Genomic DNA, 18,915 nt, shown 5'->3' with positions numbered 1-18,915 from the left:
CAAACACATAGATCTAGATGCTATCTATCAACCCCTCCGAAAACGAACAGGAAATGACATCACCACAAACCCCAGGAACCCCATCCAGGAGAAAAATATAAATAGAAAGCAGGAGACAACAGCTTCGCTTCACTTGGAGATCGCCACTGATGATGTTACCTAGCCAGGTAATGAAACGTCTGGATATCAAACCTACAGCTCAGCGAGCAAACCTACACCTTAAAGATGAAAGACTTAATCTAAATTAGTTTAAGAACTATAACCTGGTGTTGTGTGATTTTTAACTAAAGTTTTTAATTAATAATTACAACTTCATGACAATGTAACCCTTTTGCTATACATTCTGTGTCATATGTGCATGTTCCACAACCACCTGATGAAGGAGCAGCGCTCCGAAAGCTAGTGCTTCCAAATAAACCTGTTTGACGAAAATCTGATGTTATGTGATTTTTAAGCTTCACCAAACCTGCCACAGTCTTCTCACCTGGAGGAAACATCCTCTCGATCTCCTTTGGTCCAAGAAGTACTACCCTAGTCCTAACTGAAAAATGTGTTGCTGGAAAAGCGCAGCAGGTCAGGTAGCATCAAAGGAGCAGGAGAATCGACGTTTCGGGCATAAGCCCTTCTTCAGAAATGAGGAGGGTGTGCCAAGCAGGCTAAGATAAAAGGTAGGGAGGAGGTTAAGGTGAGGGTGATAGGCCGGAGAGGGGGTGGGGGCGGAGAGGTCGGGAAGAAGATTGCAGGTCAAGGAGGTGGTGCTGAGTCCGAGGATTGGGACTGAGAAAAGATGGGGGGAGGGGTCCCAACCCTCGGACTCAGCACCACATTCTTGACTTGCAATTTTCTTCCCAACCTCTCCGCCCCCACCCCCTCTCCGGCCTATCACCCTCACCTTAACCTCCTTCCATCTATCGCATTCCCAACTCCCCTCCCCCAAGTCCCTCCTCCCTGCCTTTTATCTTAGCCTGCTTGGCACACCTTCCTCAATCGTGAAGGGCTTATGCCCGAAACGTCGATTCTCCTGCTCCTTTGATGCTACCTGACCTGCTGCGCTTTTCCAGCAACACACTTTCAGCTCTGATCTCCAGCATCTGCAGTCCTCACTTTCTCCTACCCTAGTCCTAACCCTAGTTCTAAAACTATTGGTGATTGCAGAGAAAGGGGCCACTTAACTGGGCAGGTAGTCAAGAGATCTATGTGATCAGAGATGATAAGGCCAAGGTACACTTCCTGAGATGGGTTAATCCCCCGAGTAATTTTAGCAATTCCCAGAAAATCTATTTTTGAAATGAAGTCACCTGTTGAGACTGGGTCAAACAAAAACTTCTAAACTGAGCATGATCGTTGTTCAGAAACAAGGTCATAGTTCAACCTAAAAAAGATTTTATGCAAGTGTTAAAGGTCACAAATCAGGAATTTGAGATACTGTCGAGCCATGACCAAAGTGAATGGCTCAGGTTCAAGGACTGAATGACCTTTGCTATTCCTGTGAAGTATAGATTTGGGGGGGGCTTACATTTTGCTCCTTTACTCACCCATTCCACTCCCTTTAGATTTTCATCATGAAAATGTTTGCCATGCAATTTCTCTCATCACCTACCTGTCTCAGATAGGCCCTTTTCTGAGACACGGGTGGCACGGTGGCACAGTGGTTAGCACTGCTGCCTCACAGCGCCAGAGACCCGGGTTCAATTCCCGCCTCAGGCGACTGACTGTGTGGAGTTTGCACATTCTCCCTGTGTCTGCGTGGGTTTCCTCCGGGTGCTCCGGTTTCCTCCCACAATCCAAAGATGTGCGGGTCAGGTGAATTGGCCATGCTAAATTGCCCCTATTGTTAGGTAAGGGGTAAATGTAGGGGTATGGGTGGGTTGCGCTTCGGCGGGGCGGTGTGGACTTGTTGGGCCGAAGGGCCTGTTTCCACACTGTAAGTAATCTAATCTAATCTAATCTAATCTAATTTTCACTCTTTCTCTACCCTCACCACTCCCACATTGGCTCAAAATCTATTCCTGTCCTGGAGTTCCTCCGTTCTGATGAAGAGTTATTTAGTTGAACTGTTAGCACCTGTGGAGAGTAAGAACTATCCGACATACTCCGTGTTTCCAGTATTTTGTATTTTTGCTTCAGATTCCTGGCACCTGGGGCATTTGTAGGCTTGGATGATTTGAGTGAGGTTTATGAAGTGATGAGGAAAACTGGTCTCACCTTGTGCAGAACAATCATTTCAATTGGATAAATTAAGGTAGTTCTGGAATCGCAACTACAGATTACATAAGGTCGTAATCTGTAAGACAGTTTCTGTTCTCAGAAGGAACAGCAGGCATGTGAAACAGGCAGAAAAAGCCAGGATTGTCTCTCCCTTGGGTAAAGGTCACTTCCAACAAGGGTTAGCCAATAATAACAACGGGAACTTCTGGACTCTCCCTGATACCCCAAAGGGTTCAACTGAAGATGATGTCAGGATTAGAGTGGTGCTGGAAAAGCACAGCAGCTCAGGCAGCATCTGAGGAGCAGGAAAATCGACGTTTCGGGCAAAAGCCCTTCATCAGGAATACAGGCAGAGAGCCTGAAGGGTGGAGAGATCTTTTAAGAAGATGATGTCAGTCAGATTTCTTCCCCACCCCCAACCCCCCAATTGCTCTGGCTATTATTCATCCCTCTGCCAGCAGTCAGCCATTCTGACACATCTTTCTGCAGAAAGGTATTACCATCTCACAGTCTGAACGACAATGACGCAAGACACTTAAAATGATAAACATTTACAGACAGTAGACACCTGATGTACTAAATAGCAAATAACAGCAGGATATTGCATTACTTTTGTTACTTGTACTCTATTTGCTCTTTAGTTGCAATCAGAATTAGTCTGAATGTCGCAAAATTGTGTAAAAGGTCCAGTGAGGTCTATTGCAATTTCAACTATGTTCCCTGGACAACATCTGTGTGTCAGGTTTGCTGCAGTGCTCCAGTGAAGCTCAGCTCAAGCTGGAAGAACACCTCACTTTCCACTTGGGTACCCTGCAACCTTCTGGACTCAATATGGAGTTCAATAATTTCAGGGTCTGAGCACCTTGTCACATGTCCTTCCCCCCGCCAACCCACCAGGCAACAGGCCTTGTCATCACATGACCTGCAACCATAACAACTCATTATCAGCCGCTAACGATCGCTATTATCGGCTATTCATTTTCCCATGCTGACCTTTACCAACTCCTTCGGCTGCCCACCCCCGGGTCTACTTTAACATTGAGAACAATTGACAGCGAGGTCTATCTCAACATTTAAATTCGCATTCCTAATTACCTGTACTAACCTTTTTACCCCCTCGCTTAGCAAAAATGCACCCAACGCTGACTTGGAAATGTTCAAAGAATCGGTTTCCACCTCCTTTTAAGGAAGAAAGCCACAATGACTCACAACCGTCTGTCAGAAAAGATTTCACCTCATCTCGGTTTTAAATGGGTGACCCTTCATTTTTAAACAGTGTCTTGTGGTTCCAGATTTTCTTGTACAGGGAAAAATCCTCTCCACACTGCCCCTGTAAGGATCCCTCAGTATCTTAGAAGCTTCAATTGAGTCTAAACTCTGGTGGATTTCAGCCTGGCTTGTCCTTTTTTTATTCATTCGTGAGATGAGGACATTGCTGGCTAGGCCAACATTTATTGCCAATCCCTTAATCAACTGTCAACCACATTGGGTCTGGAGTCACACATAGGCCAGACCAGGTTACGATAGCAGTTTCCTCCTCTAAAGGACATTAGCGAATTAGGTGGGTTTTCCAACAAGTGACCGCGGATTCATTCCAGATTTTTTAAAATTGGAAACCAATTCAGATTCCATCATCTGCCACAGCTGGATTTGAACCCTGGTCCCCAGGATGTTACCTGGGTATTTGGATTAATAGTCTAACAATAATACCACTCAGCCATTACCTCCCCAGCAAGACCATTCCTCATTAGATAACATGCCCATTCCAGATACTACTCTGGTTAACTCTCTCTGAACTGCTTCCACCATAATTATATCCTTCCCAAATAAGGAAACCAGTACTATAGAGTCCTCCAGTCATGGTCTCACCACTCTCCTTTATAATTGAAGCATAATCTTTAGTATTCAATATCCATTGCAATAAATTATAACATTCTATTAGCTTTCCTAATCACTTCTGGACCTGCAGATTAGCTTTTCATGATCGCTAGGAAACCCAGATCCCTTTATATTTTCCAAACTGTATGCAATTATTTACATTTCAACATTCATTTCTTTTTAAGATAAAACAGTGCGACATTCTGCTCACTTCTTGACTGATATCTTTTCTGCATTAAGCCAAAGTGTTTATGATTGTGCTTTCAAAGTCTGTATATATTGTGGTACACTTACAGAGAGGTAATAAATAGCAGTACTTCGCCTGGTCAGAAATAGTTCTCAGTTTGACTGAGATCGACAGATTTTTATTAGGTAAAGATGCCATGAAATCAGGATCAAAGGCAGGCAATGGTTTGGAGGTACAGATCAGCCATCATCTATTAAAATGGTTGAACAGACTCAAGAGGCTGAAAAGTCTACATCAGCTTCTCTGTTCTTTGAAACAATCCAAGGTCATGTTTCAACTGAAAACTGATCCAATGCCAAAGTAATTATGATATAAAACCAAATCCTCGTTCAAAGCAGGAAGAAAAAAGACAAAATGCAGAGTTATGCACAACTGAGCCATCTCTCCAAGGAATGGTTAATAATCATGTGTAGTCTTTAGACTGATGCAGCAAGAAAGGATGCCATTTGGCCCATCGTGCCTGTGCTGGCCCTTCGAAAGAGCTGGTTAATAATCCCACTCACCTGCCCGTTCCCCAAAGCCCTGCAAATCTTTCAAATGCAAACACAAAATCACAGCACAGGAGAATATTCAGCCTACCGTGTCTGTGTTACTACTCCGAATGAGCAGTGCTCCTAGAGCCAATCCCCCTTCTTACCTTAGTCCTGCCTATTCTAATAATAAATAATAATCATTTTCCAACTGAACCTGTCGCCACCACCATATGCACATTTCACACCACAACCAATCACTGCTTGGAATGGGCGGCATGGTGGCTCAGTGGTTAGCTTTGCTGCATCATAGCGCCAGGGACCCAGATTGTGTGGAGTTTGCACATTCTCTTCGTGACAGCTTGGGTTTCCTCTGGGTGCTCTGGTTTCCTAGGAGAAAGTGAGGACTGCAGATGCTGGAGATCAGAGCTGAAAAATCTGTTGCTGGAAAAGCACAGCAGATCAGGCAGCATCCAAGGAACAGGAGAATCGACGTTTCAGGCATAAGCCCTTCTTCAGGAAGCAGGCTAAGATAAAAGGTAGGGAGGAGGGTCTTGGGGGAGGGCGTTGGGAATGCGATAGGTGGAAGGAAGTTAAGGTGAGGGTGATAGGCCGGAGTGGGGGTGAGGGCGGAGAGGTTGGGAAGAAGATTGTAGGTCAAGAAGACGGTGCTGAGTCCGAGGGTTGGGACTGAGATAAGGTGGGGGGAGGGGAAATGAGAAAGCTGGAGAAATCTGCATTCATCCCTTGTGGTTGGAGGGTTCCTAGGCGGAAGATGAGGTGCTCTTCCTCCAGGCGTCGTGTTGCCATGGTCTGGCAATGGAGGCGGCCAAGGACCTGCATGTCCTTGGCAGAGTGGGAGGGGGAATTAAAGTGTTCAGCCATGGGGCGGTTGGGTTGTTTTGTGCGGGTGTCCCAGAGGTGTTCTCTGAAATGTTCTGCAAGGAGGCGGCCTGTCTCCCCAATGTGTAGGAGGCCACATCGGGTGCAGCGGATGCAGTAAATGATGTGTGTGGAGGTGCAGGTGAATTTGTGACGGATATGGAAGGATCCTTTGGGGCCTTGGAGGGAAGTGAGGGGGGAAGGTGTGGGTGCAAGGTTTGCATTTCTTGCGGTTGCAGGGAAGGTGCCGGGAGTGGAGGTTGGGTTGTTGGGGGGTGTGGACCTGACAAGGGAGTGGCGGAGGGAGTGGTCTTTCCAGAACGCTGACAGGGGAGGGGAGGGAAATATATCCTTGGTAGTGGGGCTCCGGAATGCTGATAGGGGAGGGGAGGGAAATATCCTTGGTGGTGCTCTGGTTTCCTCCCACATTCCGAAGATGTAGGTGGATTGCCCAGTGTCCACAGACGTGCAGGCTGGGTGGATTATCCATGGGAAATGCACAGTTACAGGAACGAGGGAGCAGGATGGGTCTGGCTGGGATGCTCTTTGGAGGGTCCGTGTGAACTCAGTGGGCCGTATGGCCTGCTTCCACACTGCAGGGATTCTATGGAAAAGTTTCTCCTCACATCTCCAATGCCTCTTTGGTAAATTATCTTAAATCTTGAGCCCTCCCATTCATGATCCTTCCACCAGTGGGAATGATGTGTAACCATCGACTGTGCCCAGATGCCCACAATTTTGAACACCTCTATCAAACTCCCTCTGCACCTCCTGTTCTCCAATGAAATCAGTCCCAACTTTCCCAATCTTTGTGAATGAACATTCACATCACTGGATCCATTCCTGTCAATCTTTTCTGCACTCTCTCTAATGAGTCCACATCCTTCCTAAAGGGTGGCACCGAGAACTGGGCACACATGCTCCAGCTGAGGCTGACCTAGTGTTTTATACAAGTTTATCATAATCTCCATGTTCTTGTAATCAATTCCCCTCTGAAAGTTTTTTTTAGTATTGACCTTTTATTTTATTTGAGCCATTCATTACAATTTACAGTTGGAACTCTAGGACAATACAACAATTTTGCTTGTTAGTTTTTTTGTAGATAGCTCAATTTTTTTTGTGTGTGAGTGGCATGGTGGCCTAGTGGTCAGCACTGCTGCCTCACAGCACCAGGGACCCGGGTTCGATTCCAGCCTCGGGCGACTGTCTGTGTGGAGTTTGCACATTCTCCCCATGTCTGTGTGGGTTTCCTCCGGGTGCTCCAGTTTCCTCCCACAGTCCAAAGATGTGCAGGTCAGGTGAACTGGCCATGGGAAATTGCCCCATAGTGTCAGGGATCTGCATGCTAGGTAGATTAGCCATGGGAAATGCAGGGTTACAGGGATGGGGTGGGTCTGGATGGGATTGCTCTTCAGACAGTTGGTATGGAATGACATGCTTCCATACTATAGGGATCCTATGGATTGTTCTGTTGTGTCTTTTCCATGAGTCTTGTACCACCCAGTTTCACACATACTCTCTCATCCACAATTTCACTGGGGAAAACCAAGTCTTCAAGAATGACATCATGTACTGCGGTCAATATATGGTTTCTTAGATGCTTCATTTGTTTTTAGTTCTACTTTTCTTGGTGGGTTTTGACAAAATCCTCCTCTATGTAATGAACACAACATGCTTACCTTTTTTCTTAACCTTGCGCACTGGTCATACTTGGACCTTCTGATAAGAGTTCACTTGGGTACTGGCACAAAGTTTTTCTTTCATTGCCAACTTCAATTTCCTTAGCAGTTGTAATGTTCAGCTCTCTTAATTAAGTGGGCGGCATGGTGGCACAGTGGTTAGCACTGCTGCCTCACAGCGCCAGAGACCTGGGTTCAATTCCCACCTCAGGCAACTGACTGTGTGGAGTTTGCACGTTCTCCCCGTGTCTGCGTGGGTTTCCTCCGGGTGCTCCGGTTTCCTCCCACAGTCCAAAGATGTGCAGGTCAGGTGAATTGGCCATGCTAAATTGCCCGTAGTGTTAGGTAAGGGGTAGATGTAGGGGCATAGGTAGGTTGCGCTTCGGCGGGGCGGTGTGGACTTGTTGGGCTCAAGGGCCTGTTTCCACACTGTAAGTAATCTAATCTAATCTAATCTAAACCTTCAGGTCAGCATTCATTTCGATTGCCAGACTCAGATTCAGCTGGTTTTTAGGCATTAGACTTTGTGATTTTAGAACTGTTATGAAAATGACCTATTTCTGGGCAATTTTTGATTAACTTTTCTCCCCACCCTTTGACAAAGTGTATTCTATATAAAAACAACTTGTGTGGGGAAAAGAATCTCTTCATTAATTCTTTTGCAAATAATTTAAACTCTGCATCCTTTGGTGTCGACCTTCCTCCCTAGCTATTCACTCAAAATTTCTCATATTTTAGATCACCTCTACTAAATCTATCCTTAACTTTAGAATCATAGTGGTCTACAGCATAGATAAAGGCCCTTTAGCCCATCAAATCTACACGAGTCAAAAACTACAATTTAACTGGGCAGCATGGCGGCTCAGTGGTTAGCACTGCTACCTCTCAGTGCCAGGGACCAGTTCAATTCCAGTCTGGGGGGAACTAACTTTGTGCAGTTTGCACATTCTCCCAGTATCTGCGTGGGTTTCCTCCCGCAGTCTAAAGATGTGCAGGTTAGGTGGACTGGCCATGATAGATTTGGCAAATGTGAGGTCGACAGATGCTGGAGAATCAGAGTCAAGATGAGTGTGGTGCTGGAAAAGCACAGCAGGTCAGGCAACATCTGAGGAGCAGGAAAATTGACATTTCGGGCAGGAGCCCTTTATCAGGAATTGTAATGGAGGGCTCCTGCCCGAAACGTCGATTTTCCTGCTCCTTAGATGCTGCCAACCTGCTGTGCTTTTCCAGCACCACTCTAATCTTGGCCACGGTAGATTGCCCATAGTGTTCAGGGATGTGTAGGTTAGGTGCATTAGCCATGAGAAATGCAGGGTTAGAAGGCAGATGGGTCTGGGTGGGATGTTCTTCGGAGGGTAAGTGTGGACTCATTGGGGCGAACAGCCTGTCTCCACACTGTTGAGATTCTATGGAAATGCTTTAATTCCATTTTCCAGAACTTGGCCCATAACCTTGTCTGCCTTAGCATTGCAAGTGCACATCTAAATACTTTACTAAATACTGAGAAGGAAAGCCCAGCTTCTCCAATCTCTTCATGGAACTGAAGTCCCATGTTCCTGATGCCACTTTAGCAAATACCATCTGCATCCACCTCAATACCTCAACAGCCTTCCTGAGGTTCAGCCTCATTGTTATAGCTGTATCCATGAAACACTTACCTGAAAAAGAGAAGCTTGAGAGAAGCCCCATTGGTAACCTTTAAAACAGTGACTACATTAAGTGGAATAGAGATAGAGAAGATATTTGTGCACATCAGACAGTCTAAAGCTCAGATCCAGAACGTAAAAGCACAGACAATAATAAAGCAAAGAAAGAATCAGAAGAAACACATTTATCCAGAGAGTGGTGCCACCTATGCAAATGGTGTGTGGGAACTGTCTATGACATGGAATGGTTGAGGCAAGCAGCATAAATATATTTCAGAGTTAAAAATCACACAACACCAGGTTATAGTCCAACAGGTTTAATTGGAAGCACATTAGCTCTCCTTCACTTGATGAAGGAGCGTCGCTCCGAAAGCTAGTGTGCTTCCAATTAAACCTGTTGGACTATAGCCTGGTTTTGTGTGATTTTTAACTTTGTACACCTCAGTCCAGCACCGGCATCTCTAAATCATGACTATATTTCTGAGGATATATTTAAGGGGAAACCTAGATAAATAAATGAGGGAGTGAAAGATAATAGAATATGCTGATTAGGAAAGATGGAAGTAAACTGAGAGTTGGGATCCACTCTCGAGGAGCTCACACACTTGTACTCATTGGAGTTCAGAAAAATTAAACTTGTAAACTTTTCAGGGTGCCTGGTAAGGTAGATGCAGAGAGCTTGTTTCCCCCTTGTCAGAAAGTCCTGGATCAGAGAATATAACCTCAGGCTCGGGGTTCACACATTTCAGAGATGAAGAGAAATTCCTTTTCTCAGAGGGGAGAGAATCCGTGGAATTCTTCAGGGGGTGTTAAATATATTAAAAGGCCGAGAGATGGAATTTTAATCATTACAGAGATCAAGGATTAATATGGGGGATAAGGCAGGAAATTGGAGTTGAGGATTATCAGTTCAGCAACGAACTCTCTAAATGGAGGATCAGACTCGATGGGCCAAATGGACTCCTTCTGCCCCTATATCCTATGGGGCGTTAAGACCAGTATAGAGTGACTGGACCAAAGGCCTGAGGTGTAAATTTCCAGTGATTTGGACCAGTAAGGTTTGCGTTTGCGTACGGAGAACCTGAATTAAGGTTTTATCCCTCTGGGATCAATTTCAGAATCAAACTGATTTAAAATATATGAATCTGAAGAAGTGTTGGTGGACTTTAAAATGTTAACACTGCTTTTCTCTCGACAATAGCTGCCAGACTTCGTGGTTCTTTGTGTTGCTGTCATTGAATATTGCAACCTGAGAGTCTAACTGAGGGACAATGAATGCACTTGTGATGTGATCCTAGAAAGACCAGCTACGAGATGACAACCAGCTCAAAGGAATTAACATCAAGGAGTATCAGGAATAAAAGTGACGAACTAAGAGCATGGATCAGTACCTGGTGCTATGATGTTGTGGCCATAACAGAGACATGGGTTTCTCAGGGGCAGGAATGGTTGCTGGATGTTCCAGGGTTTAGAGCATTTAAAAAGAATAGGGAGGGGGGAGAAAGAGGAGGGGGTGTAGCACTACTAATCAGAGAGGGTATCACAGCTACAGAAGCTTCCATTGTCGAGGAAGATCTGCCTACCGAGTCAGTATGGGTGGAAATTAGGAACAGCAAGGGAGCAGTCACCTCGTTAGGGGTTTACTACAGGCCCCCCAATAGCAGCAGGGAGATGGAAGAAAGCATAGGTCGACAGATTTTGGAAAAGTGTGGACGTAGTAGGGTTGTTGTAATGGGTGACTTTAACTTTCCCAATATTGATTGGAACCTCCTTCGAGCAGAAGATTTGAATGGAGCTGTTTTTGTAAAGTGTGTTCAGGAGGGTTTCCTAACTCAGTACGTTGACAGGCCGACAAAGGGAGAGGCCATTCTAGACTTAGTGCTCGGAAACAAGCCGGGGCAGGTATCGGATCTTGTGGTGGGAGAGCATTTTGGTGATAGTGACCACAACTGCCTCACATTCTACATAGCTATGGAGAAGGAGAGGATTAGGCAAAATGGGAGGATATTTAATTGGGGAAGAGGAAACTATGATGCGATTAGATATAAGTTAGGAAGCATGGATTGGGAGCAATTGTTCCATGGTAAGGCACTATAGACATGTGGAGACTGTTTAAGGAACAGTTGTTGCAACTGATGAATAAATATGTCCCTCTGAGACAGGCAAGAGGGGTAAGATAAAGGAACCTTGGATGATGAGAGCGGTAGAGCTTCTCGTCAAAAGGAAAAAGGTAGCATACATAAGGTGGAGGAAGCCAGGATCAAGCTCAGCGCTACAGGATTACAGGCAGGCGAGGAAGGAGCTTAAAAATGGTCTGAGGAGAGCCAGGAGGGGGCACGAGAAAGGCTTGGCAGAACGGATTAGGGAGAACACAAAGGCACTTTACACTTACGTGATGAATAAGACAATGGTCAAAGAAAGAGTAGGGCTGATCAGGGATAGCATAGGGAATGTGTGTGTGGAGTCTGAGGAGGTAGGGGAAGCCCTAAATGAGTTTTTTGCTTCTGTCTTTACAAAAGAAACTAACTTTGTAGTGAATGAAACCTTTGAAGAGCAGGTGTGCATGCTGAAATGGACAGAGATAGAGGAAGCTGATGTGCTGAAACTTTTGTCAAACATTAAGATTGACAAGTCGCCAGGCCTGGACCAGATTTGTCCTCAGTTGCTTTGGGAAACGAGAAACGCAATTGCTTCGCCACTTGCGAAGACCTTTTCATCCTCGCTCTCCACTGGAGTCGTACCTGAGGACTGGAGAGAGGCAAATGTAATTCCTCTCTTCAAGAAAGGAAATAGGGAAATCCCCGGCAATTACAGACAAGTAAGTCTCACATCTGTCGTCTGCAAGGTGTTAGAAAGGATTCTGAGGGATAAGATTTATGACCATCTGGAAGAGCATGGCTTGATTAAATGCAGTCAACACGGCTTTGTGAGGGGCAGGTCATGCCTCACAAACCTTATCGAGTTCTTTGAGGATGTGACTAGAAAAGTTGATGAGGGTCGAGCCGTGGATGTGGTGTATATGGATTTCAGCAAGGCATTTGATAAGGTTCCCCATGGTAGGCTTATTCAGAAGGTAAGGAGAAATGGGATTCAGGGGAACATAGCTGTTGGATACAGAATTGGCTGGCCAACAGAAGACAGCGAGTGGTAGTAGAAGGAAAATATTCTGCCTGGAAGTCTGTGGTGTTCCACAGGGCTCTGTCCTTGGGCCTCTATTGTTTGTAATTTTTATTAATGACTTGGATGAGGGGATTGAAGGATGGGTCAGCAAATTTGCAGAGGACACAAAGGTTGGAGGTGTTGTTGACAGTATAGAAGGCTGTTGTAGGCTACAGCGGGACATTGACAGGATGCAGAGATAGGCTGAGAGGTGGCAGATGGAGTTCAATCTGGATAAATGCGAGGTGATGCATTTTGGAAGGTCGAATTTGAAAACTAAGTACAGAATTAAGGATAGGATTCTTGGCAGTGTGGAGGAACAGAGGGATCTTGGTGTGCAGGTAATAGATCCCTTAAAATGGCCACCCAAGTGGACAGGGTTGTTCAGAATGCATATGGTGTTTTGGCTTTCATTTTGAGGTGGGCCTAAAATAATCCAAAGCCTGGTGCGATGGGTTGCCAAGAGGCAAAGATTGGGGCCTGGGAGGCCAAAGGCCTGAGGCCTTCTCTGCCCACCTCACTAAACTTTGACCCAAAATTTAAGCTAAAATTTAGCTCAATCTAAGACCATGGATTCCTGGTGCTGACCTGATGACATCTGTTTCGATAATACAAAGTCTCTCTCATCAGTAAATTTACAGTAAACTCTACACTTCCACCGAATCACATTTTAACACTTGGGCCAAACACGTCCTTTGTAAATAATGGCAGGTAAATTGTATACACTAATATTCATATGCAAAACAGTCAGCAGGATCGATGGCTGAAGGGATGGCAAAAGCATTAAAACTTAAGCGTGTCTCATCCAACCAGTCACTTCCTCCTGCCCCTGTGCTGTAACCAAGAACATCAGCCTCCCTGTGTTCAGGCTGAGATTAATCTGCGCTGATAATATCATGCTCCATGACCTTCAGGCATTAAATAGCCCTCGTCTGCTATTAGCAGGCTGGAAGTATTGTGAAACTTGAGAGGATTTAGAAAAGATTTACAAGGATGTTGCCAGGGTTGGAGGGTTTGAGCTACAGAGAGAGGCTGAACAGGCTGGGGCTGTTTTCCCTGGAGCGAAGAGGCTGAGGGGTGACCTTACAGTGGTTTATAAAACCATGAGGGGCATGGATAGTGTAAATAGACAAGGTATTTTCTCTCAGGTTAGAGAGTCCAGAAAAGGATGGCATAGATTTAGGGTAAGAGGGGAAAAATTTAAAACGGACCTAAGGGGCAACGTTTTCACGCAAAAGGTGGTGCATGTATGGAATGAGCTGCCAGAGAAAGTGGTGGAAGCCGATACAATTACAACATTTAAAAGGCATCAGGATGAGTATATGAACAGGAAGGGTTTAAAGGGATATGGGCCAAGTGCTAGCAAATAGGACTAGATTAGGATAAGGATATCTGGTTGTCATGGATAAGTTGGACTGACTGTTTCTGTGCTGTACATCTCTATGACTCTAAATTTTACATCAATGATAAATGGCTTGATGCTTCTCATTCCTGGTAACTTAACTCCTGCCATCCATGATTCCCCTAACATCCTCCGAAGGAGCTTGAAGTAGAGACCTCAAACTATACATACACCTCAGTGGTTTGCTGGTTGACGTAGTGAACTGAGACTGTGGGATGAAATGTAACAAGGACAGAGAAGCTGAGTGGGTGGTCTTGTGTCCATTAAACTCTCAGTCTCCTTTAGGAGCTAAAATCTTGAAACTGATCACAAGTGTTATTGAACAGTAAGTAACCGGTTGATTCTGTGTCCTTGAGGGAAGAACTCCGACTCTCCTATTCCAGTTGAATATACTGTGATTAACTCATAATGATTTCAGGACAATTAGGGACAGGCAACAGGTGTAACCTTAGCAATGGCACCGACACATCAGAAATAAATAATACAAACCCAGCGATTTAGGCAGAATGTGAATATTAAATACTTAGTTCTTTTCTTATTCCAGCAGCATTTTCTTTTCAACCTTGTAAAACTCAACAGTAAATTATAACAAATAAGGAATTGCACTCTCACATGCCAAAACTTGCTTCCTGTTTTTGGTTGACTTTCCCACAGACTTCAACTTCCAAAATATTCGCCCTGTCATTGAACAGGTGAAAATCAAACCGCTCTCTCCACTGAGGATTTGTGCATTTGTATAGAACCTTGGGAAGAGAAAATGGACAACATGTGAAGTGACATTCAGGTCTCGAGTGACTTCCAAGAGCAGAGATCTGACGGCTAAGTTACTGGAGTTCATGCCACTTTCAGAAATGGGACAACTACAGTACTAGGTAACAGAGCCGTACTGCTAGTGGTTCCCAAGGACACAATCTGACAAATGAACACAAGCTGCAGTAAACGGTGCATTTTGGGTGCATGCTGAGAGTTTCTACATTTCTCAATGACAATTTGCATTTATGTAGCACCTCCAATATGGTGAAACATTTGAAGCTGCTTTACAGGAAGGTTACCAAAGAGAATATGATACCAAGACAGATGTAGAGTTTTCAGGAAATTCTTATCACAGAGGTAGTTTACACAGAGAGAGAGAGAGAGAGAGAGAGAGAGAGAAAGAATGTGAGTGTGTGTGTGTGAGAGAGAGTGTGTGTGAGAGAGAGAGAGAGAGAGTGTGTGTGAGTGAGAGTGTGAGTGAGACAGAGACAGAGAGAGACAGAAAGAGAGGCAGAGAGAGAGAGAGAAAGAATGTGAGTGTGTGTGTGAGAGAGAGAGAGAGAGAGAGAGAGAGAGAGAGAGTGTGTGAGAGACAGTGTGAGTGAGACAGAGACAGAGAGAGAGACAGAGAGAGAGAGACAGAGACAGAGACAGAGACAGAGACAGAGACAGAGACAGAGACAGAGAGTGTGTGTGTGTGTGTGAGAGAGAGAGAGAGAGAGAGAGACAGACAGACAGACAGAGACAGAGAGAGAGAGACAGAGACAGAGAGACAGACACAGCGACAGAACAAGAAGCTGTGGAAGAGAATTCCAGAGTTTGAGACCTCGAGCAATTGAAAAAATGACCGCGAGTGGTAAAGCAACAAAAATCAACAATGCACAAAGGACCAAGGCTGGATAGGTGCAGGATGCCTGGATGTGAATTCCGGGCTGGGATATGGAAAAGCTCTGAAAACCATTCTAACAATTTTCAAAATGCAGGGAGTATCTTTTGCAGATTGGGGTTGACATGAAAAATACCAAACATTTATTGATCTCTAGACATACGAATTCACCTGCTATTTAATAAAATGTCTCAGATTCCAGAAACATACAATACACACAGAATGATACTAGGCTCGGAAAGTTGGCCAAATTTCTAATACTTTTCCAAAGAACTTGTACTCAAGAATCTGTACCTAAGATGGTGCCAATAGTGGCAATTTGCAAACTTTTCACTGTATGCATGTGAGGACGTGACAATAAAAACCAAAAAAAACTGCGGATGCTGTAAATCAGAAACAAAAGCAGAAGCTGTTGGAAAAGCTCAGCACATCTGAAAGTATCTGAAGAGAAATCAGAGTTAATGTTTCAGGTCTGGTGACCCTTCCTCACAACAGAAAAGCTAATTCAATTCAATCTTAAAAATCACACCCCAGGTTATAGTCCCACAGGTTTATTTGGAAGCACTAGCTTTCAGAGCACTGCACCTTCATCAGGTGGTTGTGGAGAATAATGTCGTAAGATACTTCACAACTACCTGATGAAGGAGCAACGCTCCGAAGGCTAGTGCTTCCAAATAAACCTGTTGGACTATAACCTGGTGTTGTATGACTTTTAACTTCGTAAACCCCAGTCCAAGACCGGCATCTCCAACTCATCAATTCAATCTGTTTTGATAATACAAAAATCTCTCTCGTCAGTAAATTTACATGGATTCACTTTCCTGTTCTACACTTGCACAGAGTGACATCATAACATTTGGGCCAAACCTCCAATTGTAATTAACAGCAAGTTAAAGACACACACTAATATGCACATGCAAAGGAGTCAGCAGGGTCAATGGATAAGGGTCAGTGCACTGTGGAGTTGTATTAATGCCGAACCTCATTGGGCAATTCAGACAACACATGATTAACAACTCGTTACTTTTAAGGAGATGCTAGAGTTGCAGAGCAATTCTTTATTTAATTGAAGGCATAGCTCAGGAGTGACAGTAAACACCTTTCTTTCCTGCTCCTCGGATGCTGCCTGACCTGCCGTGCTTTTTCAGTACCACACTAATCTAGACCCTTTTACTAATATTGCTATTGAAATAACTCCACAGAGGCCAGTATCCCGTCACCCAGTCACCCATTTTTTTTTACCCGTGGAGAGCCCTTAACACTGATCCAGCTCTCAGTGAGGAGAATCCCTGACCACTCCTGTTTATATCTGTCAGCCAGGGCTCCCTGATTAATAGCCCCAATCAGGGAACTCATATTCCACCTGGCTGACCTCATCGCAGTCATGTTCTTGCTAAATTCCCCTTTGGGCTCAGAAAGGGAACAACATGAGCTGCTCAATCTTTTTCTTGCATATTTAAGTTCGAAGACATTCCAAATTTTACCACACATTTTGTTCTGTCCGTCTCTCTCTCTCTCTCTCTCTCTCTTTTAATCCAATCATTCTTTCCATCTCTATTTCACTTTATATCTGATCTGACTTTAAAACACATAGACAATGACCAAGAGGAGGTCACTCAGTTCTTCAAGCTTGCTATGCCATTCAATGAGATCGTGACTGATCTGGTTTTAACCTCAACTCTACATTGTCGCAAATCTCCAATAATCATTCATTCCCTTGGTGATGCAGAATCACATTCACCCTCTTTCTCCAATTTATTTTTGCTCTATTCTCAATCTTTAAATCACTGTGTTTAACAAAACCAAATAATGTGCCCATCCTTCACTGGGGTCCCAGATGCTATCACCGTGCATTTGCAGCACGTTACAAAGCACTTACATTCAAGCTGAAGGGGACAAGCAGCAGCTGAACACATGCCACATGACAGAAGATGTCCCACTCCAGTGAGATTTGGCCCATTAATTTGCAGCACATGTTGGAGTACATTTGGCTCAGTCTGTGGAGAATTACTCAGAGGGCTGCCATCTTCCAACCCAGAGATTAAACCAAGTTCGAATGTCCCAGATCCCAAGATGAAGATGGGAGCTTCTCATTGTTGGCCAACACTGAACTCACAACCAAAACCAACAAACCAGCTTAAAATCCGACTCCAGGATGTGCAACAACAACAAAAGCAGAAATTGCTGGAAAAGCTCAGCAGATCTGGCAGCATCTGCGGAGAGAAATCAATGTCAGTGTTTCAGGTCAAGTGACCATTCGTCACAACTGATGGTTGCTCGATTTAGATGCAGAAGGTAAGGGGGGGGGGGGGGGGGGGGGGAAAGAGATAAGGAGTAAATGATCAGCAGAGATAGAGCCCAAAGAGAGGGAAAAATAGCTGGACAGCCAATGACCTTGTTATCACACAGTCTGCTATTACCACCCATTGTTAGCCACTAACAGTCCCCATTAATAGTTATTCACCCTCCCAGCCAGGTCGTTATCCAATCCTATGTCTGTTCAACTGTTCTCTTCTTTCTTTGGACTAGATTCCCAGTTATCCTTTACTCCTGACCTCCTCCCGCCACCCTATTTTCATATAAACTGGGATTTTCCGAGCTAGCTAATGTTTCCGAGCAACATTAACTCTGATTTCTCTTCACAGATCCTGTCGGACCTGCTGAGCAATTTGCTTTTGTTTCTGATTTATAGCATCCGCAGTTCTTTCGGGTTTTATTTAATCCACAATCTGCAATATTGCTGAGCAGAAATCGGACAGCCAATTTCCCCAACAAAAAATAAACGCTAAACTTCAAAAGCAAAATGTTTTGGGTCATCCCAAGAACATATGGCTGGGTGCTACATAAATGTAGTAATGTTCCTTGTTGCTTACCTTACTTTTGTACTTCTCCTCCCCCAGCCTGAACTTGACGTAGCATCCTTCTGCTGCATCTTCTCTGAACCCCTTTCCTTCAAACAGAGTGATGGTGACAATGCTATCCCACAACTGGCTTTTCCGAAGGGTATCAGACAGGCGGATATTCTTGACGAGGCTGGTCTTTTCCACCAAACCACAGGCACGGAGACATGCAGAAGACAGAGCGATGGTAACTTCAAAGTCGTGACTCATATCAGTCAACAACAACTTCACTCTCATTGATTTAATCATTTAAATCATACAAGCAAACAGCTTTTGGTTACATGTGGGATAGAAAATAAGACTGTCTATTTTTAAAGACATCCTGGACAAATATTACACATAAGGGATGAAGAATGGACTGATGCCAGAGGAATCCAATGAACAAGTTGTTCAGGTATTTATTCAGCGCAGAGGCATTTAGTTGGGAGTTGAGCAAGCAGGCAGAAACAGCTAAAAAACTGAAATTGCAAATGGGTTATGAACTCAGAAGTCACTCAACACCAGCTTATAGTCCAACAGGTTTATTCACAATGACAAGCTTTCAGAGTGCTGTCCCTTCATCAGGTGCAAGCTTGTGATTTTAAATAAACCTGTTGGACTATAACCCGATGTTGAGTGACTTTCGACTTTGTCCAGCCCAGTCCAACAGCAGCAGCTCCACATCAGGGTTAGAAAAGGGTGTAGGCCCATTCCTAAACATGAAAATGTCAGAGGATTATCAGCTTTGCGCAACATTGAGAGAGCTGATGGGGAAGATATTTTGAAGATTCCTAATACGTGGATTCACATTTCCATTTTAACAATA

The 18,915-nt window shown here is 44.5% G+C and overlaps 1 protein-coding gene across 1 annotated transcript in view; it reads right to left on the bottom strand.

The window, feature by feature from the left end:
- Positions 1–18,915, bottom strand: part of LOC140468867 (multiple C2 and transmembrane domain-containing protein 2-like) — a 487,492-nt gene that overhangs the window by 210,952 nt on the left and 257,625 nt on the right. The window contains exons 9-10 of the mRNA XM_072564927.1: positions 18,084–18,248; positions 14,184–14,314 (exon numbers count right to left, since the gene is read on the bottom strand). Of these exons, the coding sequence (XP_072421028.1) occupies positions 14,184–14,314; positions 18,084–18,248 (296 nt within the window). The remainder of the gene's footprint in view (positions 1–14,183; positions 14,315–18,083; positions 18,249–18,915) is intronic.

Source organism: Chiloscyllium punctatum, chromosome 48, assembly GCF_047496795.1.
Source record: "Chiloscyllium punctatum isolate Juve2018m chromosome 48, sChiPun1.3, whole genome shotgun sequence".
Taxonomy (NCBI): domain Eukaryota; kingdom Metazoa; phylum Chordata; class Chondrichthyes; order Orectolobiformes; family Hemiscylliidae; genus Chiloscyllium; species Chiloscyllium punctatum.
This window is presented reverse-complemented; position numbering and strand designations above follow the sequence as displayed.